Genomic DNA, 26,874 nt, shown 5'->3' with positions numbered 1-26,874 from the left:
TCGCGCCTCGATCACCCAGCGCCCCCAGACGCTGGATGCCGAGGCCTGGTCCTTCATAGCCGCCACCGCCTCCTCAGGAGCGAAGCCAGCCAGATGCCAGCACCGCCTTCGGCCCCGCCCCGAGCCAGCCCCTCCCACATCCCCTCCCGGGACACGCCCTCGGCCCGCCCTCATCCCCGCCCCCATCTCCGCCCCGATCAGGCCCCTGGGTTGGCCCCGCCCCGTCCCCGCCCCCAACCCCGCCCCGACCGGAAGAAGCCGAGGCACCCGGCGCTTATAGGGCCGGGAATGGGGGTGCCGCCGTCGCCTAGTCAGCTCTGCGTCCGCTGAGGCTAGGTCGCCGCCTCGCTGTCGTCGCGGCGCCCCCGCCCCGTCCTCTGTCCGTACCGCCCCCGGAGTCAGGGCCGAGTCCTCGCCATGCCGGCCCGGCGGCTGCTGCTGCTGCTGACGCTGCTGCTGCCCGGCCTCGGGGTGAGTGACCGGGGAGCGTGGGGTGGAGGACAGCTCGCTACGGCCGAGTCGGGGCCGGGGCAGCGTCGCGCCGGCCGTCGGGGCTGGAGTCCGAGCTGGGAGCGCGGCGGCGGCCAGAGGCCCCGTGCGCCCCGCGGAGGGAGGCTCGGGCCGGGCGTAGGAGGCGGCGCCGGGCCGGGAGAGCTTCCCTGACTGGAGTCGCGGCCCCACCGAGGTGTCGGCCGCCCGAAGAGCCTCCCAAGCCAGCGCGGCTGTCACGGGCAGCGGCTCCCCGGACCCCGCAGGCTCGGGCGCAACTTCGTGGCGCCCTGGACGGCACCTGGGGGTCCCAGAGGGCCCCGGCCTGGGGAGGCCGCCCACCTGCGGGACCCTCCTCCTCGCGGGTGGGCGCCGGCGCTGCCTGGCGGGAGCCGCGGGAGGAGCCGAAAGGGCGCTGGGATCCAGGGGAAGGGTCTGTCCTGCGCTTCGAATCTGTGTTTGAACTTTTTAAAAATTCGAAAACTTTGGGGAACGAATGCAACAGGGAGTAAGGACTCTCACCCGAGAGCTGGCTTCTGCCACTTGCCCTGCCGGTTTCTTGGTACTGGGAGGCTCCAGGCTTCCTTCTGTGCACCGAGACTTCCTTGAGCAAGTGGAGCTGTGGGAAGTGCACTCTTGGAAGATCCCGCATGGGTTCGAGGTGAGGCCGCTTCAGAAGCTCAAATGAAAGACTGTCTCCTCGTGGGAGAGCACCTGGGGTCATCAGAAATGTCTTTTCATCTTTTTCTGGAGGAGACGAATGATAGGGCCTGGTTTACATTCATTTAACTATTTATGACCTTCACTCAGCTGTGGATTTGGAGACATTTTGTGGGAGACTTGGCTTTTTTTTTTTTTTCTGGTTGGAAGAACCTAAATTAGCGAGTTTTTCACAAAATGTATTGTTCAGGATGTGAGCGTGGCAAATGTGTCCGTGTTCTGTTTAATGACCTCTTTAAACGTACTGTGTACTCTTTAATAGGGATATCATGTACCAAGTGTTCCAGTAGAACACTGACATGTGTGTGCCTGCGTGCCAGCCACCGCGTGAACTCTTTGGAGGTTTTGCATTTTAGGTAAATAACTGTCTGTACTCTTGGAGTAACAAGAATTTGGAAACAGATGAAGTAAATAAATAAGGTCACCTTTTTCAAATTGGGGTTTTTGTTTTTGCTTTTTTTAAATAAAGGAAAATTTGTAGACACTTTCTTTATAATAGAACTTGTGGAAGTTAAGTTTTTCTTTAAAATAAAAACCCCACTTCTACAACTAAGGTCAGGTTTTGAACTTGAGCATCTCACTTTGGATTGGTAACTACTGCCTGGCATCTGTTCACAAATGAGGGTGTAAGTAGAATGACCAAATGTTAGACATGGAATTCGATCATTTCATATCGTCAAGGGATAAGTGTATATGGTTTCCTTTGCCACATCTTTCCTTTTGCTACTTTTTCACTGGATTCTAGTGTTTGGTTATTGAATAACTTAGGCTAAAGAGCCAAAAATAACGATTTAGCTTTAGTTGGAACTATAGTTTCAGTTCGTGTAAATATTTCCAATTTGTATTTAGAAATCCAAACTTCTCAGAGTTCATGATAAAATATTCTAGACCCTTATGAAAAGGTTATAGTTTAGTGTAACTACTATTTAGGTGAAAGTTCAGGCCGGGTGCGTTGGCTCACGCCTGTAATTCCAGCACTTTGGAAGGCTGAGGTGGGTGGATCACTTGAGGTCAGGAGTTCGAGACCAGCCTGGCCAGCATGGTGAAACCTTGTCTCTACTAAAAATACAAAATAAATAAATAAATAAGTAAAATGAAAATTAGCCAGGCTAATGCGTGGGTAGCAGAGGCCAGTAATCCCAACTACTGGGGAGGCTAAGGTAGGAGAAGCACCCACACCCGGGAGATGGAGGTTGCAGAGATCGAGCCACTGTGCTCCAGCCTGGGAGACAGAGCAAGACTGTCTCAAAAAAAAAAAAAAAAAAGGTCAGAATTTCACTCCTAGAATTTTCTCCCGAGAGTTTTCATCCCCAAACATAGTAAGAATTATTATTTTAAAATTGTGAATGAAACTCATAGCAAAGTTTACAGTTAAACCAGGCAACAGTGATGTGCAGAATGCAGTGGGTATAAAATCAGACAAACCTGAGTTCTAACTGGTCACTTGCTAGCTGTGCCCTAGGCATATTCTTTTACTGCTACGTCTTCTTTTTCTTTCTTTTTTGATATGGAGTTTCTTCGCTCTTGTTGCCCAGGCTGGAGTGCAATGGTGTGGTCTCGGCTCACTGCAACCTCTGCCTCCTGGGTTCAAGTGATTCTCCTGCCTCAGCCTCCCAAGTAGCTGAGATTACAGGTGCCTGCCACTGCACCCAGCTAATTTTTGTATTTTTAGTAGAGACGCGGTTTCACCCTGTTGGCCAGGCTGGTCTTGAACTCCTGACCTCAAGTGATCCACCCACCTTGGCCTTCCAAAGTGCTGGGATTACAGGCGTGAGCCACCGCGCCCGGCCGTGATTTTACTTCTTAGAGACTCCTTCCTGATAGGTGAAATTGGGACAGCTAACATGTAAAGAAGGCACCACCTTCACACGTGCTTAATAGATAATAAATGTAAATTCTCTTCACCCTCCAAAGATGCTTTTTACTGTACGTCATCATTTTTCGAATGTTATACTATGCCTCTGCAAGAAATAGTTTTTGATGTTTCTTTTTGATTGATGGAGTAACTGTTGCATTGGAGGCAATACTGTGATTTTCTTTCAGTGTGTGTCTATTTGAGCCAGACATTGACTCATTATGAGTTGAGACTTTAGGCTACCAGATCCAAAACGCAATAACATTGGCATTATTAAGCACTTGAGGCTGTCTTTTGTTAATCCAGAATGTGCTTATTTAGTCAGTCAGTTTCTCCTTTCTTCCTAGACCTATATCTGCTCCTAGAGTTGGTTAGTGTTACATCATCACTGTCAGCAGTCCTCATTTTATGGTGTTTAGGTGCCACATCTCTCAGTTATCAAAGAGATCAGTACAATGTGAGGCAAAGTACCTTTTTATAAAAAGCTATAATATATCAAATTTCTTTCATTTAGCCAATATTTTGGTTTTAGAGGGAGGTTTTTAAAAAGTCACCGAGAACTGAGGATCATATGTGTACAGAAACACTGTAATCTGATAGATGAGTCTTAACTAGCAATGTCTTTGCTTATCATTTATTCTGACAGTGATCACCTGCATTCATTATCCTAATAGGCGATATCAAGTGTTTATACTGAGGCCACAAGTAGAATGTTTCACTGAGTTTGTTATCAGGGCTGCTGATCATGAAATTAAACTGTAGTTGTGCACATGTGTATTGTTTCATTAACTTGCCTGCCTACTCAGCCTTCTGCAGTAATGTAGCTTCTCAGAGCACGGGAGAAAAATGTATCTGAGAGTTATTCGAGAGAGAGTTCAACAATAGACCATGTTTCCGAGCATAAATCCAGTGAACCACATAAAAATTTCTTCGTGTCTGGATGGAATAGTGTCACTTGCATGGGTCTGAGGGTTTCATTATTTGCCTGCCCCAGATTTGGACTCCATTTTTCAGGTGAAAGAATCCTTGGATAACTGTTTCATTTTCATAGGAAACCTCTTTGGTTTCGGGAATCAAAGTAATATGTAGGTTTTATCATCAAATGTTCTCCCTAAAGAGATGACATAGGGGAGAAAAGCCTAATGTACCATCTTAATGGATTCAGTTTTTATTATGCACAAACTCTGGGCTTGTAACCTAGGAATATGATTAGAGTGTGATGCTGGCTTAAAAAATAGGACTGGTGAATCACAGTTTGTGAATAATAAACATACTGGTTGGAAATATTTCCCAGAAGCAGGTTTTTTTTTTTTCTGTCTATCTTTACCTATATCCCATGTTTGGTTTCAAACTTCCCTGCCTTAGAGCAACACAGCTGGTTTTAGACAGTCTCTATATCACTATCTTATGATCTTTGCTCATGTACAAACATACAGCAAATACAACAGTATACAAATATGATGTGATCTATTTTTGTTCACTTTTTCCCCACAGAACGTCTTCTCTAACCCGATAGGAAATGTTCTGAGTACACCATCACATGATTTTAGTAGCACCTCAGTAAACCATCATCCATGTGAAAAACATTGAGCTTCTCAGCTGGGCATGGTGGCTTGCACCTGTAATCCCGGCACTTTAGGAGGCCAAGGCTGGCGAATCATTTGAGGTCAGGCGTTGGAGACCAGCCTGGCCAACATGGCAAAACTCCATCTCTACTAAAAATACAAAAATTATCTGGGCACGGTGGCATGCACCTGTAATCCCAGCTACTCAGGAGGCCGAGGCAGGAGAATTGCTTGAACCTTGCAGTGAGCTGAGATCGCACCATTGCACTGCAGCCTGGGCAACAGAGCAAGACTCTGTCTCAAAAAGAAAAAAAAAACCTTGAGCTTCTGTGCTCAGCCATGGGTTGGGGACTGGGGTTGTAACTGATCAGGGTTGATGCAGTAATAAGCCGAGCTTTGCCTGCCAGTCATCTTGCTGTGGCCATAGGGATCATAAGGAAAGGGGTATTTTCATTTTTTCAATTATTTTGAGTTTGGTGCTTTCTGTATGATAACAGGGGAAGTTTTTTATTTTTTTTTTTAGGCATTGTCTCAAAGTAATCATATTCATTGTAGAAAACTTAGAAAGGATAGATAAGCCTAAATTAAAAAATAAAAAACAAGCCTTCTATTATCTTATTTTCCAAATATTACGTCTATGTAGATTTTTAACAATTTTATTGAGATATAATTCACCTATCATCACAATTCACTCATTTAAAGTGTACAATTCAGTGGGTTTTAGTATATTCCCGGAATTCTGCAGTCATCACCACAGTCCATTTTAGAACATTTTCATCATCCCAGAAATAAATTTCATACCTATTAGCTGTTACACACCATTTCCCTGCAAACCTCCTAGTCCTTGGCAACCACAAATCTACTTTCTGTCTATAAATTTGCCTATTCTGGACATCTTTATATAAGATATAAATGGAATCATACATTATGTGGTCTTTTGTAACTGGCCTCTTTAACTTACCATCATGTTCTCAAGGTTCATCCATGTTGTATAGTAGCATGTGTCAGTACTTTGTTCCTTTTTATTGCTGAATAATATTCCATTACATGAATATACCACATTTTATTTATCCATTGTATTAGTCCATTTTCATGCTGCTGATAAAGACATACCCGAGACTGGGCAATTGACAAAAGAAATAGGTTTAATGGACTTACAGTCCCACGTGGCTGGGGAGGCCTCACAATCATGAAAGAAGGTAAGGAGGAGCAAGTCACATCTTACTGACATTGATGGCAGCAGGCAAAGAGAGAGCTTGTGCAGGGAGCGTCCCATTTTTATTTTTTTATTTTTTTTATTTTTATTTTTTGAGACGGAGCCTCGCTCTGTCGCCCGGGCTGGAGTACAGTGGCCGGATCTCAGCTCACTGCAAGCTCCGCCTCCCGGGTTTACGCCATTCTCCTGCCTCAGCCTCCCAAGTAGCTGGGACTACAGGCGCCCGTCACCTCGCCCGGCTAGTTTTTTGTATTTTTTTAGTAGAGACGGGGTTTCACTGTGTTAACCAGGATGGTCTCGATCTCCTGACCTCGTGATCCGCCCGTCTCGGCCTCCCAAAGTGCTGGGATTACAGGCTTGAGCCACCGCGCCCGGCCGAGCCTCCCATTTTTAATACCATCAGATCTCGCGAGACTTATTCACTATCACAAGAACAGCACGGGAAAGACCCACCCCCATGATTCAGTTATCTCCCACTGGCTGCCTCCAACAGCACATGGGAATAATGGGAGCTACAAAATGAGATTTGGGTGGGGAAACAGAGCCAAACCATATCATCCATCCATTGAGGGACATTTAGATTGTTTCTGCTTTGGGACCATTAATAATTCTGCCATGAACATTCATGTACAAATTTTTGAGTGGGCATTTATTTTCACTCTTCTTGGGCATGTATCTAGGAATGAGATTGCTGGGTCATATGGTAACTTTTTGTTTAACCTTTCAAGGAACTGCCTGTTTTCCAAGGCAGCTGCACTGTTTCATATTCCCACCTGCAATGTAGGAGGGTTACAACGTCTCTTATTCCCTAACCGATGCTCGTTATTACCTATCTTTTTAATTTTAGCCATCCTGGTGGATGTGAAGTGGTAACTCATTATAACTTTGATTTGCATTTCTCTAATGACTAATCTACTAATATCTTGACATATATTCTTTCAGATGCTTTTTCTGTGCACATATTTACAGGTAATACTTTTCTTCCCCACACTGGACATATAGATCTATGTCAATACACTTAATTCTGCAACATTATTCTTAATTGACTGCATAGTGTTTCTCTGAATGGAATGGATGTACCATAAGTTGACCACTCAATCATTTAGATATTGTGGCTGTTTTTATTTTATTTTAAATTTTTTTTTCACTACACAGATGTTTTCATTTTCATTATAAAAATTGTAACAATGTAATGAACTTTCTCATTGCTAAACGCTTGAATGAGTTTTAACTACTTAGTTATTTCCTTGAATTCAAGGAAATTCCTAGAATTGAAATTTGCTGATTGTATGTAGTATTTTATAGCCCTCTCCCCCAGCCCCTAAGCAATATTGAATGTTTTAAAAACCACAAAACTAACCTTAAATTGTTTTATGACAGGCAGTTTAAAATATGCCATTTTCTTTTATCAGTGGCCACTTTCTTTTAGGAGTGTGGACTTTAAGTTGGATAAAAACAGAATGTTTACATTTTGTTTATATTTTAAAGATGTAAATAAACCAGGGCAGTTCTCTGGATGACACCTTTTGTACCTAAAAGCTGTTGAGAAAATGTTTTATTTGGATTTGTTAAATAACTCACTTGTGGGGTCCTTTGGTTTGCAGTGGTTTCAGATCAGCTTTCTAGCAGATGTGGCTCCCGTGAGCACCCTGAACTACCTGGGGATAATTCTCTGGTTTTGCCCGCCTCCTGCAGATAAGATTTTTTGTATGGTCAGTTGTGAGGCCATTTAAAATTTTTCCTCAAGACTGTTCGTAAATCAGTTATTGATTTCCTCAAGACTGTTCGTAAATCAGTTATTGATACATTGATTGTCCCTTTTGGAGGCGGCAGTTCTTAAAACATGTGGCTGTTCTAGGAATATTAAAGTGCCACTTGATAATAAAGTAATAACTTGCTGAGATTATCTACCTGGAAAAAAAAATAAAAAAATAAAATGTAATATCTGTGGTGGTTTATTTTTTGTTTTGTTTTGCTTTTCCTACAAATGTACCTGAATTTATTCTTCCAAAACAATATGTCCCTTTCAAAATAATCACCCTTTGGCATGAGTTTGCAGGTTATGGAAATGAGTCTTTAAAAAAGAATTTCCAGTTAAATTTAATAACTTGTCTAACCCATTTAATAATTCAACTTAAAAAGGAACCTTTAAAAACAAATATTTACTCTTAAGCCAGTTATCCTTATACAAGTTAAAACATTCTCCAGTTCCTTCCAGTCTTTGCTTAATAGGACTTTTACATGATTCACACTGCACTTTTGATCAAAATAGTTATTAACCAGTTTGATCACACGATTTATTGAGGACACTTGGATTTGATTTTCAACTATTTATTAAAATGAAATCCATCCTAAAGTGAGCAGGATTTTTACCATTTAGGGGATTCAAAAGTATATTCTTTGAAGGGAATTTCCAAAGAATTCCAGAAATATTTTGAGCCCTAGAAGCATGTATAAATAGATGTGTAGCCTCCCAAGAAAACTGGAATCAGAGTGCATTAGACTGCTTGATGGGCTCTCGGCAATGTAGTCCAATGAGTCTCAATTTTTTCCCCCTCCAGCTGCACATAAGAAATATGATGCACATCCCTCAGTAACACTATGAGCACATCAGAACCTAGGAGGGTGGTGTTTGGGGCACCCTCTCTCAGGCATTACCCTCCTCTCCCAAGCTGAAAAAAATTACTACCCTCCTCTGTGTCTTCCAGAACAGACAGATGGGAAAAGCCAACCAGCAAGGGCTGGTGACCTGTCCAAGGTCATGTGTGAGTGGCAGAACCAAACCTTAAACTAGATCCTCCTACCTCCCTTTGAAGAGCGGCCCCTGCAGTGCTTATGTTCTGGTGTGTATGTTGGGACAAACCAGTCTGGCTGCCCTCAGTCATACCCTGAGGAGCTGACCAAGCTACGTGGCCATGAGAGAAGGATCTAGAGAAGGTCTAGGCCAGTAGGCTTTCTTGTAAGCTTCAGGAAAATACCCAGATAATGCTCTTTTTCCTCCGTCAAGAATCATGGCCTTCTGTTGCAGTTGTGCGAAGATGCCGTTTTGAGATGGGCTGCCTTCACCTGAGAGTCTCCGTAAGGAAAATTGACCATTTTCAACTGTAGAGTCAAATCCAGCAATCATGGAAAGAGTAGGGATTAAAAGCCTGCTAGATCGGGCATGGTGGCTCGCGCCTGTAATCCCAGCACTTTTGGAAGCTGAGGCAGGCAGATCACAAGGTCAGGAGTTCAAGACCAGCCTGGCCAACATGGTGAAACCCCATCTCTACAAAAATACAAAAATTAGCCGGGCATTGTGGCGGGCACCTGTAATCCCAGCTACTTGTGAGGCTGAGGCAGAAGAATTGCTTGAACCTGGGAGGTGGAGGTTGCAGTGAGCCAAGATCCTGCCGTTGCACTCCAGCCTGGGCGACACAGCAAGACTCCATCTCAAAAAAAAAAAAAAAAAAAAAAAAAAAAGCCTGCTAAGCCTAATTCACAGTTTAAGCTCATTTCTTTGCTTGGAGTCTAATAATATCCAAGCAGGTGCATGTTTTCAGTAACATCTCGCCTAGTCATATGTCTGAAAGAACAAAACTGAAAGTTCTTTCCTTAGAGGCTTTTAACCAAAGCCTCTCTTGTCTGGCTCAGTCACAGCCTACACTAAGAAATCCTGAAACTTTTGCATTACCATGCTGGTTCTGGGTGTTTGCCTTTGCAGAGGCCCCACCTGCCAAGCAGTTCTGGCACCAGGGAGCAGGTCTGTGATAACAGGAGAGAGACAGTGGCCATGACTGTGGCTCTTAAACCACAATGGAGGGATTCAAGTTAGCTTAGGTAGCTCTCAGAAGAGACTCATGAGGGAAGGAAGGAGCAAGGGGGCCAGGAAGGTGACCCTGGGAGTGTGTCTCACTTCCCTTGCTGGTTCATCCTAGAAGGCAGGGACCCTGGCTTGCTGATGGTTGTATCCTCTGTGGCATTTAACATGGCATACTGGTTATAACCACTGTAGTGGGCACTCAGCAGATATTTATTGAATTCCTTTTTGAGACTGATTAAGACCAATAAAACAAGGGACTGTATTATCATCAATCAAGTGGGTATGGATGGGGGTGGGAGGTGTTGCTTCAGCTGTATTTTATATTCTTGAATGGGATTGCACCAGTTGTGTGTCTTTCTACAGAATTAGAGGAGCTTTCAGGATATTTGCTTGGGTGGACATGACCCATGGTGTGTAGTGTTCTTTTGGTGGGCTCTTCTTATCAGTAGTGAGATTAATTTTTCCATTGCCAAACCCCATGAGGTAAATGGTTTGTGATTATTCCATGTCAGTTTCATTTTTCACTCAGCATGATGTTTCACTGTTAAAAAAATGAACCTTGGCCCAGAGTTGTCCTCTCATGTATTAAACATGACTTCCTTTGTTAGTAGACTAATTTATAATTATAATTCAAAACCATCCCATTCTCCAGTGGATCATTTCCCCCCTCTATGTCAGATCAGGGAATAATTGTTTGTCTGGACTGCAGGAGTGTCTGTCATGGAAACCGAATTTTTCTGTACATTCTCTGAACAAACAGTGCTGTCACCCCTAGAACCTGACATCGTCATTGATCTCCAGTTGAGTCAGAGGAGTTTTTTGACCAAGGTAAATCAGATCTCTCTTCTCTTAAAGCAAATGGCCCATGACTCCTGAGAAGCCACTAGGAGTGAGAATCATCTGTACCGGGAGCCACAGTTGTGGCTAGGAATGTGTTACTTGAGGCAGTGCTTCCCAGCCATGACTCCGTCACCTGGGGAGCTTTTTAAAAACCCTGTGCTGAGGCCCCGTCCTAGGTGAATGAAATTGGAATCTCTGGGAGTTGGGGCCAGCATCTTTTCTTTTTTAAAAAAAAAAAAAGTTTAAGGCCAGGTGCAGTGGCTCACACCTGTAATCCCAGCACTTTGGGAGGCCAAGACAGGAGGATCACTTGAAGTCAGGAGTTTGAGACCAGACTGGGCAACAATGAGAGACCCCATCTCTACCAAACAAACCAACAAAAAATGTTTTAAGGCCCAAGTGATTCCGATGTGCAGCCAGGATGAGGCCTTCAAGTAATTTTTGTAGCTTAATCCTGGAAGGAACAAATGCATCCCGAAATTCCCAGTCATGTCACAGAGCACGGGACCAGACTAGAGACAGCATTCGGCTCATTTACAGAGAGGTTAGGATTGATAGAGTCCACTAGTTAGTGTTAGAACTAGAAGAAAAGTGCCGGCACGGTGGCTCATGCATGTAATCCATGCACTTTGGGAGGCTGAGGCAGGCAATCATCTGAGGTCAGGAGTTAGAGATCAGCCTGTCCAACATGGTGAAACCCCGTCTCTACTAAAAAAAATACAAAAATTAGCCAGGCATGGTGGTGTGTGCCCATAGTCCCAACTACTTGGGAAGCTGAGGCAGGAGAATCACTTGAACCCAGGAGGCAGAGGTTGCAGTGAGCCAAGATCCCACCACTGCACTCTAGCCTGGGCAACAAGAGTGAAACTCTGTTTCAAAAAAAAAAAAAAAAAGCCTAGAAAAAAAGGAACCTAATATTACATTTTCTTTACTGTACTATATCATTCAACTTTTAAAGAGCAGGTAATTTAAGACTAATGGATTTTTTTCTTTGCGTACAAACGGTTGAAATTGCTTTTATCAGCTTTAACTAATGGGCCTTATATTAAAACATATTTAGTTACTGAATTGTAAGATGTTTAAATGTTTATTTAAAGTTACCCGACTTATGCTTGTTTATTTATATATTTGTTTATTGCCTTTTCCATATATTACAAGGCTTAAGAAATCAAAACAATACTGTTTTCCAGGTTCCTTCACAGTACCCTGATGGGTAAAATCATCTTCATGGTTTTAAAAGAACCTTCTGTAACAAAAGTGAAGTAGCCAGTGGGAGTGAGGAGAAGGGATTTGTAGAAGGAGTGAGTTAGTTAAAGCACAAAAAGAAGCTTATGAGCAAACAGGAAGTTTCCTATCAGGGTGGGAACCTATGTTTTGGAAGCAAATGGTGGGAGGGTGCAGGCTGTGACACTCCCTTCCCCTTTTCGTGTGAGAACTGGCTATTAGCCTCATTGCCTGAGTCAGGCAGAGTTCCCTAGAAGGGTTTTTATAGCAGGTGCCGAGTTGACAAGCCCAACTGTAGAACACAGGAGAGGACCAGTCAGTTGTCTCAGCCCATGGACCCATCTCAGTTGTTTCTCAGAGGATCCTTATTAGCTGGTTTAGAAACAGGACGACACTTGCTTCCAAGCATCACATTGAGTGGGCTGGACCAAATCCAGAGCTCTGCTGGAACCAGGTTGACAAATGTCAGTAGAATTGGGAGCCCGCTCTTTGAATACAACCTTGGAATGGGGCTTGGCACCTGGCCTGAAAGCACTATGTGGACTCCAGCACCAGGGCTGTTTCCTAATTTAACTTAATGCTTAAAGGAAATCCCAAGTGGCAGACCAGTTCTGCACTCCTTGAGCAGATAGGCAGAGTTTATCATTTTACTGTTTTTAAATGTAATCACAGGGTCAGTATCTTGTTTCTATATGTGTTTCTGCTCCATGTGATGACATTGTATGTATTCTTTCAATAAGGGAAAGTCCGGAGGTTCTGTACTAGCTAGCTGTGCAACTTTGGGCAAATGAGTTATTTCCCCCTCTGCTTCCTCATCTGTAAAACAAAGCAATGGAACCAGAAAATCTCTTTGGTGGGTCTGTTTCCAAATGTCTTCCCAAATTAGGATCACCATTTAGGTGAAAGCGACTAGTCCCCCAGCTGCCTCTTTTTCTGGTGCAGCCTCATACTCTCACCTGGGGAGGTAGAAGATTGGAGGGCTGCTTTGTTCTGAGCCTCCCAGCTTCCTAGCTCTTCAATGTAGAGAATTTCACCTGTTCATCTGTTCGTTTATTTATCAACTTTTTGAGTACATATTTTATGCCAAGCACTGTTCGAGATGCTTGGGACACATGAACAAAACAAAGACCCTTGCCCTAAAGGAACTTCTACCTAGTTGGTTGGGATAGACAATAGCATGGTAAATGCATTATATAGAATGTGGCAAGGTGATAAAGTTCTGCAGGCATTGTAGGGGAAAAACAGAGCAGAGCACGGGAAATGGAGGCCTCCTAAGTTGCCACACGCTGTGGTGTGGTTTCATTGGCTATTGCTCACCTGTCTTGTATAGGGCCTAGGGCCTTCCCTGACCACTGTACTCTCCTAGACTAGATCCCTTCCTGCACTCCAAATAGCACCACCTCACTTAGTGTTGGAGTAATGTACAGGTTGGTACTCTCGTTTGTTTCTTGTCTAATCTTCTGGAGGACTGGTGTTGATAGTCCTTAGGTATGTCTGAAAATCCTGAGCAAATATGAGGGACTGAGTGTGAACATTGTTGACTTTACTTTCTTTTTCTTTTTTCTTTTGTTTTCTTTTTTTTTTTTTTTTGAGATAGAGTCTTGCTATGTCGCCCACACTGGAGTGCAGTGGCATGATTTTGGCTCACTGCAACCTCCGCCTCCCGGGTTCAAGCGATTTTCGTGCTTCAGCCTCCCGAGTAGCTGGGATTACAGCCATTTGCCAACACGCCCAGCTAATTTTTGTATTTTTAGTAGAGACAGGGTTCGCCATGTTGCCCAGGCGGGTCTCAAACTCCTGGCGTCGAGTGATCTGTCTCCTTTGGCCTCCCAAAGTGCTGGGATTACAGGCGTGAGCCACTGCGCCTGGCCACATTGTTGTTGTTGTTAATTTTTATTTTTTATTTATTTTTTTTGAGATGGAGTCTCGCTCTGTTGCCCATGCTGGAGTGTGGTGGTGCGATCTCGGCTCACTGCAAGCTCCGCCTCCCGGGTTCACACCATTCTCCTGCCTCAGCCTCATGAGTAGCTGGGACTACAGGCACCCGCCACCTCGCCTGGCTAATTTTTTTTTGTATTTTTAGTAGAGACGGGATTTCACCATGTTAGCCAGGATGGTCTTGAATTCTGACCTTGTGATCTACCCTCCTCAGCCTCCCAAAGTGCTGGGATTACAGGTGTGAGCCACCGTGCCTGGCCACATTGTTGATTTTTAAGGATGACATGATAAGACATTAAGTCCTTTCAGAGAAATCTCAGAAAGCCCTGACAACTCAGAGGGGTCAGAACCAGCCATTCTTTGATTTTTGTGATGGCTGTGCTCCCAGATACACAAATGGGTATGTGTGTGTATATATATTTTTTTACATTAAATAAGATTACATTGTTTTTGCCATTGTAGAAGTATTTGTAACATCTCCAGGTAAATTCAAATGCTGTAAGAAAGTTGTAAGAACAAATTTGGGGAATCTGTGACCTTTAAAGGTACTGCCTCATTATGAGCAATCCAGTGACCTTATTCTAGAATTCTGTTAGGGTTCGTTTTCCGCTTGCCATGAGCTGGTTTTGCAAAGAAGAAAACGGTTTCCTTTATATGTGGAGATTAAGAACAAGTTTATCTGTAGTTTTGGTGCTTAGCTAACTGGGAACCAAGCCACAGTTGCTTGTAAAACTGACCCTAAGTTATCTTGATCTTGATGGTTCAGTGCTTGGAAATCTCTGGGGCTTTCGGTGCCTGGTAAAAGTTCAATCACTTATCTGATTTGTGGTTGGGAGAAGAAAAGGCATTGCCCTTTCAGTTTAGGAGATGGTTGGTTTTAGAGTCTACAGTAGGTATATGTGCCTAGGAGTCAGCCACCTGGTCCCACGTAATATTAGTTGATTTTCGTGGTATTTCTTCTCCCTATCCTGAACCTTAAAATGACTCAGATTATTACTAATTTCTAATGTTGCAATATTTTGAGGTAAGTGGAGACACTTAGATGTTGCAAGACCAGGATTGGAAATGACTATGTTCAAAGGCATCAGGACTTCTAAACTCTCAAATTCTTATGTGGATTTTGGGCATGTTTTGATTGGTTGGGGCTAGAAGAAGCTGCAGCAAAGCCTGAGGAGAGATGAGGGTCTGGTAAGTCATGGATCGTCATGCTTCAGAGCTGCAGCCACCATCCACACCTCAGGCTTCTTACTTTCTAAAATTGGAAACTCATGCCTAGAGAAATCTAATGACTTGCCCAGAGCTCAAACCAGAACATGCATCTGTGTGCCCACCTCATCTTCTGTCAGCTTCATTCACCCCAAAAGCATCTGTATGTTCCAGACTCATGAGGATACCTGAGGAACTTTTTTTTTTTTTTAAACCAAAGAGTTTTGAGAGGATAAAATAACAGGTTTTGGAGCTATATGGACACAGGCTAGGGCAAGGAGTAAGAAGACAGCCGAGCAGAGTAGAGTGGGCCCAGACTCTTGGAACTGCTGTGTGCAGGACCTGGGGATATGCCAAGTCAGCTTTCGGGAAGCTCGGCCATGGAACTTGCCGTCTTTTTTCCTGCATTACACGGCTCTCCTGCTAGACGGCAAACCCCTTGAAGGCAGGAGTTTTATAGACCTTGTGGTGGCATTGCCTTGTGTGTAACAGGACCCTTCTTTCTGTATATATGCAGGATAAGAGTCCAGCCTAGCAGCGGGGTTGGAGTAAGTGAACTAGCACATAGGAGTTGAAATAGAAGAGTCAGCCAACAGGAAGAAGTATGAGGCAGGGAGTGCCTGGAAGAGACTGGCAAATCCTGAAGTCCTTGCCAGCCTACTTGAGTAATGTGAGACCATGAGCCAATTATTTACCTTGTCCTGTAAGTTTAGTACCCCCGAGATTTCTGCCTCTTATAATGAAAAGAGTCCTGGCACTGACTGCAGGTACTGTGGAGATGGGGAGCCTGGAAGATTAAAAAGACAGGAAGGTACAGGTTTAACTCAGCCCTTCAGAGGGAGCTTTCTGATTCCATGCGTGATGGCTAGCCAGAGAAATGGCTCCGCCTCAAATAAGGAGTCTCAGGAAGCAAGAAAACCTGCATCGGGGTTTGTCCCGATGGCCACATTTCATCACAGAAACAGCCATATTTACTACACTCTCCTACGAAGTTCTGATGTGTTCTGCTAATATTCAGCTGTAAACCAGCTAGGCAACATCAGTCTAATGTTAGTATAAATGAAAACACTGGAGAGACTCACTGAGAGTGTGAACAGATTGTGGTTGGTGTATTACACATCTCACCTTAGGGGGAATGGGTTTTTTCCTTCCAGGTTGGCTTTACAACGATGTGAACAGCAACCTTCCTGTTCTTTCCTTCAGCTGCACAGATAACAAATAAGACATGTGAAAAAAGATTCTGACCCTTGAGGCCCACTCCGTATGAGTGCATGCTGGGACTTCTCCCCTAACCCCACTGTGTCCCATATCCCCTCTACTTTCTCTGTCCAGCTACACTGGTCCACTGGGTCCTCAAACACAACAAATTCTCTGCAGTCTCAGAATTTTGCATAGGCTATTCCCTTTGCCCAGGAAATTCTTCTTTCCTTCTTCCGTTCCTATAGATCTTAACTCAAACATCACTTCTTCAGGAAAATCTCCTTTAACACTGTGCTTCCCCCACCATCACAAGACCAGATCCTCTTCTTCTGTTATGCTGTTGCAGTTTCCAGTATGTCCCTTTCATGGCACTTACTACAATTCGTCATTTAATGTTTGTGTCATTATCGATTCCTGGGGTCTCCTATTGGACTGTAAGCTCCATGAAGGCAGGAATCAGATCTCTTTTGTTGTGATTAGATCCTAGTGTCTCATACAGTTCTTAATGAATAATAATAACTGACACTTACATGATGCTGACTGTATATTAGGCCCATTCTAAGAGCTTTACTTACGTTGACTCAACTCTCCTTGCAATAGTTTTTCTTTTTTCTTTTTAAGCATTTACCTTCTTATTAAAAGCTCGTGGAATTATTCTAGGGACACAGAGGACTTTGTGGCATAGATTTAGGTAAAGGTCGCCGGGCGCGGTGGTTCATGGCTGTAATACCAGCACTTTGGGAGGCCGAGACAGGCGGATCATGAGGTCAGGAGTTCAAGACCAGCCTGGCCAAGATGGTGAAACCCCATCTGTACTAAAAATACAAAAATTACCCGGGTGGGGTGGTGGGCGCCTGTAATCCCAGCTACTCAGGAGGCTGAGGCAGAGAATTGCTTGAACCCAGGAGGCAGAGGTTGCAGTGGGCCAAGATCGCACCATTGCACTCCAGCCTGGGTGACAGAATGAGACCCAGTTTCATTCAAAAAAAAAAAAAAAAAAAAAAAACAGTTAGCTCAGCATGGTGGCTCATGCCTATAATCCCAGCTACTCCAGAGGCTGAGGCAGGAGAATTGCTGGAACCTGGGAGGCAGAGGTTGCAGTGAGCCGGGGTCACGCCACTGCATTCCAGCCTGGGCTGGACAGAGCAAGACTCTGTCTCAATAAAAAAAAAAAAAAAAAAAAAAAAAAAAGCAAAAGATTTACATAAAGGGCAAAATGCTCTGGAAAAATAAAGTGTTAGATACCAGGGAGATTTGGCTGTAGCTGGAAATGTTTAACTCTGCAACTACTTAGAGCCACTAATTATGTATACTTGTTTTATTTCATAATTTGTAATGTTCCAGGATAGCAAAAGTAATTCGAATGACGGTTGAATTTAATAAAATGTTTTTAACCTCATCCTAAAATATCCACTGATCCATCTCATTCAATGGCAATATGCAGTGGTTAAGGGAACATGAAAACAAACATCCACACAACTGCACAGTTTTCGTGAAAGTCTATCTCATTATTGGCGGGGGGTAGCACATTTAACAACTTAAACATATAGGTCACTGCATGATGCTGCACTGGTAGCTAGATAGCCAGGGAACCAACTAACCAATAATTGTTTAAATATTTAAAATACAGCTTTAGTTTAGATCATCCTTTGGATCACCTTCTTGGGAGAAAAGCCTGCTAGTCACAGTGGAAATATATTAAGGCCAGATCTTCTGATATCCATTCCCAGAGGTTTCTTTCAGCTAGATTAAGCCTCCACCTCCAGAGCACACCCAAGTTTGTGCTCTCCAGCACTCATCATCTCTTGTCTACCAGAGCAGACAGTGTGAGCCTCACACCAGGCCTCAGAGTCTGCGTGTAGCCCAATCCAATTAGACTAGAGTTGGTGACTTTTGCATTTACCAGTTTATTATCAAGGATACAGATGAAGAGACTCATAGGGCAAGGCGTGCAGGAAGGGGCATGGACAACTCATGCCCTTGGGGTATGCCCCACCCATCAGGAACCTCCATGTGTTCAGCTATCCAGAAGCTTTTCCCAACAACTTTTTAAAGTTAGTTAGCATTATCCCTATTTTATGGGTGAGAAACTCAAGGCCCAGAGAGGTAAGTGATTGCCTTAGGTGGTCTGGCTCCAGAATCTACCCTTTTAACAACCACATTATGCTGCTCAGGAACTACACTGAGCTTAGCAAGTATCTATTGAATCGTTTAGTAGCAGCATCATAGGTGAGTTTCCAAATGATTGAAATACAATCCCATAACTTAAAATGTAGTAATGTTTACTGACAGTCTTCTCAGCAGTTACACTCTACTTCCTTCTTCTTCTTCTTCTTCTTTTTTTTTTTTTTTTTTTTTTGAGACAGAGTCTCGCTCTGTCACCCAAACTGGAGTCCAGTGGTGCGATCTCAACCCACGACACCGTCCATCTCCCGGGTTCAAGTAATTCTCCTGCCTCACCCTCTCAAGGAGCTGGGATTACAAGGATGTGCCACCGTGCCCAGCTAATTTTTGAGTATTTAGTAGAGATAGGGTTTCACCATGTTGGCCAGGCTGGTCTTGAACTCCTGACCTCAAGTGATCTGCCCACTTTGGCCTCCCAAAGTGCTGGGATTATATATAGGCGTGAGCTACTGTGCCTGGGCACTGCTTCCTTCTTGAACATCACAAACCAAACATATTTTAACTCTTCGTTAATTATTCCTGATTGTCTCCTAGCACCAGTTGTTACATTATTGCTGTCTGCCCATGAGGGTAAGAGATGAGAAGCAGTGGAGGTTTGAGACAGAGTGGATAGTCAGGTTTTTGAGTTTTGTTTACTTCCTGATGATTTCTGTGGCTGCCACAAATTTTTTCTGTATTAAATAATCTCCCTTAATATTTGTATAACTCTTTTGAAATTCTCAATATTTATTTTGCTTTCTTAGTGTTTAGAGGGATGTTGTTATTCCTCAGTTTTTAAAAGAAAAAACAAATGTGGAAACTTCGCCACCTTGTCCCACAGTCCAGATGCCCATGTCCACTTCTGGGACCTAGAGAAGTTGTCAATAAGATTGGATGACGTGGCCCGGCACGGTGGCTCATGCCTGTAATCCCAGCACTTTGGGAGGCTGAGGTGGACAGATCACCTGAGGTCAGCAGTTTGAGACCAGCCTGGCTAACATGGTGAAACCCTGTTTCTACTAAAAATACAAAAAAATTAGCTGGACATGGTCGCGCGTGCCTATAATCCCGGCTGCTTGGGAGGCTGAGGCAGGAGAATCGCTTGAACCCGGGAAGTGGAAGTTGCTGTGAGCCGAGATCGCGCCATTGTACTCCAGCTTGGGCAACAAGAATGTCTCAAAAAAAAAAAAAAAAAGATTGGATGACTTCCAGGCTAGGCAGAACGCTGACCAGGGTGATGACTTCAGAAAGAGAGATTCCTGGGAAAACTGAGAATGACAGCAGAGAATGTCCTTTATAGGACCATTGTACATTCCATAATGTATACATGTATAGGACATTGATAGGACCATTAGCCATTCCACAATGTATACATATATCAGAACATCATGTTGTATACCATAAGTATATATAAATTTTATATGTCAATGTAAAAAATAAAAACAAACTTTTAAAAAATATTTTGTAGTATGGTCCCTTGCCCATTCCTGCCTGGGACAGCCATTTTTCCCTTTTCACGAGGGAGTTCTTCCTTTGATGTCTGGAAAGTCCTCCTCTTTGAGCCCATAGGTTTGCTGTCTCCTCGTTGGTAATTTTTTCCTGCTTCTGTTTCCTGCCGACCACTTGATAAGCAGCAGAAAGCAGCGTTGTTCGCTCTTAGCCGGTTCCTCATGCTTTGCGCCTGTTTCTGCGTCCTGTTTTCAAGCCTCAACTTGGAAGGTTTGGTTGTGCCAACACAGTCTTCCCAGCAGTTTCTTGTGCTTTCCAATCTCTATTTAAACGTGTGAGGATGCATAAAGATCGCCTGTCAGAGAAGCCTAGAAAATAGAAAACCTATGCTGAAATTACAGAAATCTGATATAATATTGACAAGAAAAAGTCAATTATCAGAATATGCTTTCTTTTGTGTGAGCATCTTATTTCTACCAAGTGAAGCAGTCATAGCTTACTGTGTGAGGCCCATCAGTTTATGGTTGGTCATTAAAATGGGCCTTACAGTTCAAAGGAGTTGTGCTGTGCTGATCAGTAATGCGCGTTTCTTTGGCACTGACATTAAAAGAATGTTGGCTTCATCACAGGAGTTGGCAGTGGCCACATTATCATCGTCTTCATCAAAGGACATTTTTAAAAACCATTAGAACTAGGCTGTTCAGGAGATCTATTATATAACATAGTGACTATAGTTAATAACAACATATTATATACTTGAAAATTGCTAAGAGAGTAGATTTTAAATGTTCTCACCACAAAAACATGATAAGTATGTGAGGTAATGGATATGTTAATTAGCTTGATGTAGCCATTCCACAATGTATACATATATCAGAACATCATGTTGTACACCATATAAGTATATATAATTTTTATATGTCAATGTGAAAAATAAAAATTAACAAACTTTTTTTAAAAGACTGGTTTGGGTAAATGTGTATTGTAGGAATTTTTTTTATGGTGATTAAGGCTGTGACCTTTGACTTTTTTGTGTGTTATTCCCACCCACTTAGATGTACAGTGGGATCTCGGGAATTTTCATGCTGAACATTTTTTAAGGACCCCTCCCTGTATAATTTGCAGTGCCAGCTGGTATATTGGGTTTCTATAGAGACTCTAAAAATTACATTTTGGTCTCATCCAAAAAATCCAACCCTCATATCAAAGTGGAGTGCCGATCTTCATCTACCCTAGCAGGATTCAAAGGGGGAGCTTCAGGCCTGAAGTAATTTAGGCGTTGGCTCTCAGTGAACCATGATTTAAAGCAGTGAAATTACAGTGTGGCATAGTGGGCAAAAGGACTAGACGGGGAGGCGGAGGCCTTGGTTCCAGTCCAGTGTCTATGGTTAACTGTCTGTGGTACCCTGGGCAAGTCACTTCACCTCTCTGAGCCTTGATTTCCTTTCCTGTGAAATGAGAGGGTTGGGTAAGGTAATCTCTTCGGTCCTTTTCATCTCAAAAATTACACATCCCAGAAGCAGTAAACAGTCCCTACTGGTTGATCTGCGTTGTGTGGAGCCGCATGGACTTAAAGGATTATCCAGCTAATTGGAGAGAGGAAGGTGGTATGGTGGCCTGGGCCAGTAGAGAAGTGTGTGATCCTCAAATCAACTTCAAACAGTGGGAATCCTGGCTGGCAGAAGTCAGTCAAGCCAGATATCTCAACTCGGGGCGTATTTCATAGTACTTCTAGCCTAAAGTTTGGCAACATCTGGCCAGTGTGGGTAGCAATTATGTCATAAATACAGTTGTTTGTAGGTAATTTTAATTTAACTAGAGTATTTTTCCACTTTCTACTTGACTATCCTATCTACTCCTCTACTGTGCCCTGCAAGAAATTCCTAAATGTGAAGAGCAAAATTGATAGTTTCAGATTAGTTGCTATTACCAGGACTGAAAAACTTGGTATGTAATTAAATTCTTTTTTTTTTCCCCCTTGGAGTTTCTCCATGAGGACTTCTTTTTTTTTTATTTTTTTTTGTTTTTGAGATGGAGTTTCCCTCTTGTCACCCAGGCTGGAGTGCAATGACGCAATCTCGATTCACTGCAACCTCTGCCTCCCGGGTTCAAGCAATTATTCGGCCTCAGCCTCCCAAATAATTGAGATTACAGGTGCCTGCTACAACGCCCAGCTAATTTTTTGTATTTTTAGTAGACACGGGGTTTCACCATGTTGACCAGGCTGGTCCTGATCTCAGGTGATCCACCCGTGTCTGCCTCCCAAAGTGCTGGGATTACAGGCGTGAGCCACTGTGCCCGGCCGGGACTTCTTAATAATAGGTTTAACTACACATGAGTAGACATACTCAAATGGATAAAATTTGACGTTTTGTAAGGCTGATGGTGCACATACAAATTTATAATCTGTTGGGCCTGTATTAGTTTAGTTTGTTTAGGATGTTTCTCCACTAAAGTAAATTAGCCCAATATGTTTCTTGGTTGTTGCTGTTTCCCTTTAGCAAAGACAACAAAATAGAGTAGCGACACCTGCATTCTAAAGCTCAGCCACTAAATGATCATGTAACCTGGGGTTTCAGTTTTCATGTCTGTAAAATGTGGGATTTGGCTTAGCTCCCCAGGGATCCTCAGGGACCTTAGGGATTTGATACCACCCTGAGAAAAAGGGCTTGTTTTCCTGACCATGGCAGGGAAAATGATTTCATGTAGCACCTTTCATGCCCAGATATACTTCTTCTTCCAATGATGGCAATATAAGTGGATGGCAGAGCGACCATGAACATAAATAGAACTGCAAATGGTTGAACTCAGACACTCAGCCCAGGGCCCCAAAACCAGTGTGGGGGGAACTATATTCATCTATTGTGAAATTAGCATACCTTTGCATTCAGGACTACCGTGGATTTATGAGGTAATTTTTTTTTTTTTATCAGATCTATTAAAGGAGGATAGTAGCCTAAACTGAAGAAGAGTCCTAACTGTCTTGGGTGGTGGTTAATTACACCATATGCCAGACTTGCCACAAACACTGAAAGTTTAACTCTCTCAGCTGCTTAGTTTGGAAACCACACAGTGCCGTTCAGTTAGGCCTTGGCCTTTACTGCATCCCAGCTAGACACTTGACTCCCATCCAAAGCAAATGTCATGGTTGCCTTTATTGACTTAATATCAGGAAACATAACAGCCGATAGACTGGTTAGAAGGAACTGTATGGTTGATGGATTATTGCTGACCTACACGCAGGTAAACGAAGTATAACAGAATTTGGAATGACTTAGTAGTGGACTGAAATCTTTAAAACAGTAAGACTTTTGTTTGTGTCTATGGCTGATGTTTTAATTCTGTTCTGAATGTCCTTCCATAGACAGGAGACTAAAAGTAGTGAAATTTCTGTTACTCACTGTTCAGGTGGCTGTATAGAAATCTTCATATTTGGGTATAAGTACTTTGCTGCTGTATGTGTAAATGAGATGAGGGTCAGGGAACAGGGTTTGATTTGAATAAAAATCTTTTGTGTAGGCTGGCCGCTCAAGTCTATAATCCCAGCACTTTGGGAGGTGAGGCGGGAAGATTGCTTGAGCCCAGGAGTTCAACACCAGCCTGGGCAACATACAAAAAAATGAAATAAAACGCCAGGTATGGTGGTGCATGCCTGTAGTCCCAGCTACTTGGGAGGCTGAGGAGGGAGAATCGCTTGAGCCCAGGAGGTCAAGGCTGCAGTGAGCTGTGCTTTGTGCTGCTGCACTCCAGCCTGGGTGACAGAGCAAGACCCTGTCTCAAACAAACAAAACAAAACAATTTTTTTTTAATCTGTCGTAATTAGGTCTTTACTTAACATAATTTCAAAGATAGTCAGTCCTTTGTGAGCTGAGAGTTGAGCCCCTCCTGATCATTGTGAGACTTTTACTCTGAGGGCTTGCTTTAATCACTGAGAGAGCTTTATGTTATGGGCCTTTGCACCTACTGGGCACTGATGTCAGCGTTCTACTGCTTTGGTGAATTTTCTTTTTGTCTTTTTGGCCATGATAGGACAGTCTCCTACCATGTGATAAAATAGTATTAGAAAGCGGTACTCTGCTGACTGCCTTTATAAAGCAGAGAATCACAAATGGCCAGGCTTTGAGTTTATAGTCTGAGATAGATAATATTGCTGCAAGTAGAAGAATTGTAGACACAGATGTCCTTGTTTTGAATATCCTTTAGTTCCTTTTCAAGGGTCTGTGTTGTAGAATACCATTTTGAGGTACTTCTTCCTGCTATATTGGTGTTACTGCACAGGTTGAGTGAGAGAGAGAGAGAGCTTGTGTGTGTGTGTAAGAAACCCTGTAGGACTGCTGTCCTGTTATGGCATGCCAGAAAGTGTCTCATTGGTATTTCTTAAAATCAGCTGATCCATCTTGTGGCTTTCAGCCGATTATAGCCAGCAGAATAATCCAGTCTATTTGTCATTACTCATTATTAGCCCCTACTTTCTTATCCATCTAGACAGCACCCCTCACCACATCCACATGTGTGTACAGGCAACCTTATCTTGCCTTTTTTGATAGGTACTTTGGCATAGGCACATTCCCCTGTGTAGCATGCCCTTCCCACCTCCAAGCATGATTGCCAAGGTTAATAATTATAAGCTCTAATTCCTTAGCACATTCTAATCCACTTGAAATCATTATTCTACATTTAGCGACATGTACTTTTAATTGTTCTCAAGATTTCATATGTCCTAACTGGGCAGTAAAACAAAATTTCTTTGAAATCTTTGTTATATAATCCTTCTCTCACTTGCATACCTGTTTCAAGTCTTACCTTTAATACTGTAGTGTGTATTCATTAGCCAACTAAAAGGAACACTTACGCCAATTTATTGTTTTACCTCTGTGCCAACCATCCAGTAGATTTGAGTCCTGGCAAGGAACCCTGCACTGCAAAAGGCAGCCTGGCTGTTGTTGGCAGGTTGCAGGTTCCAAGAACTGAGGAACACATGGTATTGTATGATATTCTATTGTCCTTGCTCAAATTATGTAAGTATTTTTAGTTTGGAGGAATGGTTTTCTTTCTTTCTTCCTTTTTTTTTTGAGATGGAGTTTTGCTCTTGCCGCCCAGGCTGGACTAGAGTGCAGTGGTGCAATCTCAGCTCACTGCAACCTTCACCTCCCGAGTTCAAGCGATTCTCCTGCCTCAGCCTCCCAAGTAGCTGGGATTACAGGCACCTGCCACCATGCCCAACTAATTTTTGTATTTTTAGTAGAGACAGGGTTTCATCACATTGGCCAGACTGGTCTTGAACTCCTGACCTCAGGTGATACGCCCACCTCAGCCTCCCAAAGTACTGGGATTACAGGTGTGAGCCACTGTGCCTGGCAGCTTTCTTAACCTTAAATAAGTACAACTAATGTTGGGATTATGCAATATCACAGTAATCCAATGAACAGAGAGGACTATTAGCAAAACAAACAAAAACACCACACAGAAAAAAACCAGCCTCTGAACAAATTCTAGAGATTGGTGTGATATTCCTAAAAAAGTTTTTTTTTGTTATTAGCCAGATTATTGTATAAACTCTGTGGTCTGTTGGAGTGGAGGTGGGATGGGGAGAAGATTTATAGAAAAGATTTTTATTTTAAGTCTCTTTTTTTTTTTTAATTATCAGGTAAGTCAGCCAGATAACTATTTATTTTATTTTATTTTATTTTATTTTATTTTATTTTATTTTAAGCTTATGCCTGTAATCTCAGCAACTCAGAAGGCTGAGGTGGGAGGATTGCATGAGGTCAGGAGTTCAGGACTAGCCTGGTCAACGTAGTGAGGCTCTCATCTCTACAAAACATTTAAAAATTGGCCAGGCTGGTGTCACACACCTGTAATTCCAGCTACTTGGAAGACTGAGGGGTGAGGATTGCTTGAGTCTAGGAGGTCAAGGCTGCAGTGAGCTCTGATCACTCAGCTGTGCTCCTACCTGGGTGACAAAGCAAGATCTTGTCTCAGAAAAAAGAAGAAAAAAGAGACAGGGATGTACAGTTGGGTTGGACTTGATCCATTTACATGCCATCTGAGAAGTGTGTGATTCTCTAGTTCACAATCGTAAGTTTTCTGTGTCTGTGTGTGTGTGTTTGTGTGTACACGCCTTTTTTCTTTTTTTTTTTTTGCAGGGGTAAGATGTTCCAGTTTTGTAAATGAAACAGAGATTTTAAACCTCGTTAAGTGTAGATCACTGGAAAACTGTGGGTATGGAACATGTGTGCATGACACTGTATCCTCCCACTGACTTAGAGGTGAAAAGTCTATGCCATTTTAATGATCTTATTTCTGACTCCTTTTTTTTTTTGAGACAGAGTCTTTCTCTGTCACCCAGGCTGGAGTGCAGTGGCGTGATCTTGGCTCACTGCAACCTCTGCCTCCTGGATTCAAGCGATTCTCCTGACTCGGTCTCCTGAGTGGCTGGGATTACAGATGTGCACCACCACGCCTAGCTAATTTTTTATTTTTAGTAGAGATAGGGTTTCACTATGTTGGCCAGGCTGGTCTTGAACTCCTGACCTCAGGTGATCCACCTGCCTGGGCCTCCCAAAGTGCTGGGATTACAGGCATGAGCCACCACGCCTAGCCCTGACCCTTGTTATCAGGTTGTCAGTTAACCTGGGAATTAGTTCTTGAAATGTATGTCTGAAATTGACAAGCTGCGTTTCTTTGGCAAAAGCAGCATTTCTGAAACCCCTGATAAGGAACATTCGGCTTTCATATGTTCTGAACCTCAGAGGAGCTTGCAGGGTCTTCCGTGCTGTACTTATCATTGCAGGGGGCGACAGTGCAGTGGTAAGTGGAAACAAGCCAAAACTTCGGTGATAAGGCTGCTGAAATCAAGCCCTGGTGTTTTTTGTTTGTTTGTTTGTTTGTTTTGAGACAGGGTCTGGCTCTGTTGCTCAGGTTAGAGTGCAGTAGCACTGTCTTGGCTCAGTGCAACCTTTGCCTCCTAGGCTCAAGCAGTCTTCCCTCCTTGGCCTCCTGAGTAGCTGGAACTGCATACACAAACCACCACACCTAGCAAATTAATTTTTTTTTTTTTTGGTCAAGATGGGGTCTCCCTATATTGCACAGACTGGCCTGAAACTCCTGGGCTCAAGCAATCCTCCTGCCTGGGCCTCCCAAAGTATTGGAATTACAGGTATGAGCCACCATGTCCAGGAAGCTGTGGGTTTTTTGCTGGTTGTTC

At 43.2% G+C, this 26,874-nt stretch overlaps 1 protein-coding gene across 1 annotated transcript in view; it reads left to right on the top strand.

Annotated features, from left to right (window-relative positions):
* Window positions 1–268: 268 nt before the first annotated feature.
* The window catches only part of ERN1 (endoplasmic reticulum to nucleus signaling 1), a 91,194-nt gene continuing 64,588 nt past the window's right edge, over window positions 269–26,874 (top strand). The window contains exon 1 of the mRNA XM_025361529.1: window positions 269–471. Within this exon, the coding sequence (XP_025217314.1) occupies window positions 418–471 (54 nt within the window). The 5' untranslated portion in view covers window positions 269–417. The remainder of the gene's footprint in view (window positions 472–26,874) is intronic.

Source organism: Theropithecus gelada, chromosome 16 (genome assembly GCF_003255815.1).
Source record: "Theropithecus gelada isolate Dixy chromosome 16, Tgel_1.0, whole genome shotgun sequence".
Taxonomy (NCBI): domain Eukaryota; kingdom Metazoa; phylum Chordata; class Mammalia; order Primates; family Cercopithecidae; genus Theropithecus; species Theropithecus gelada.
This window is presented reverse-complemented; position numbering and strand designations above follow the sequence as displayed.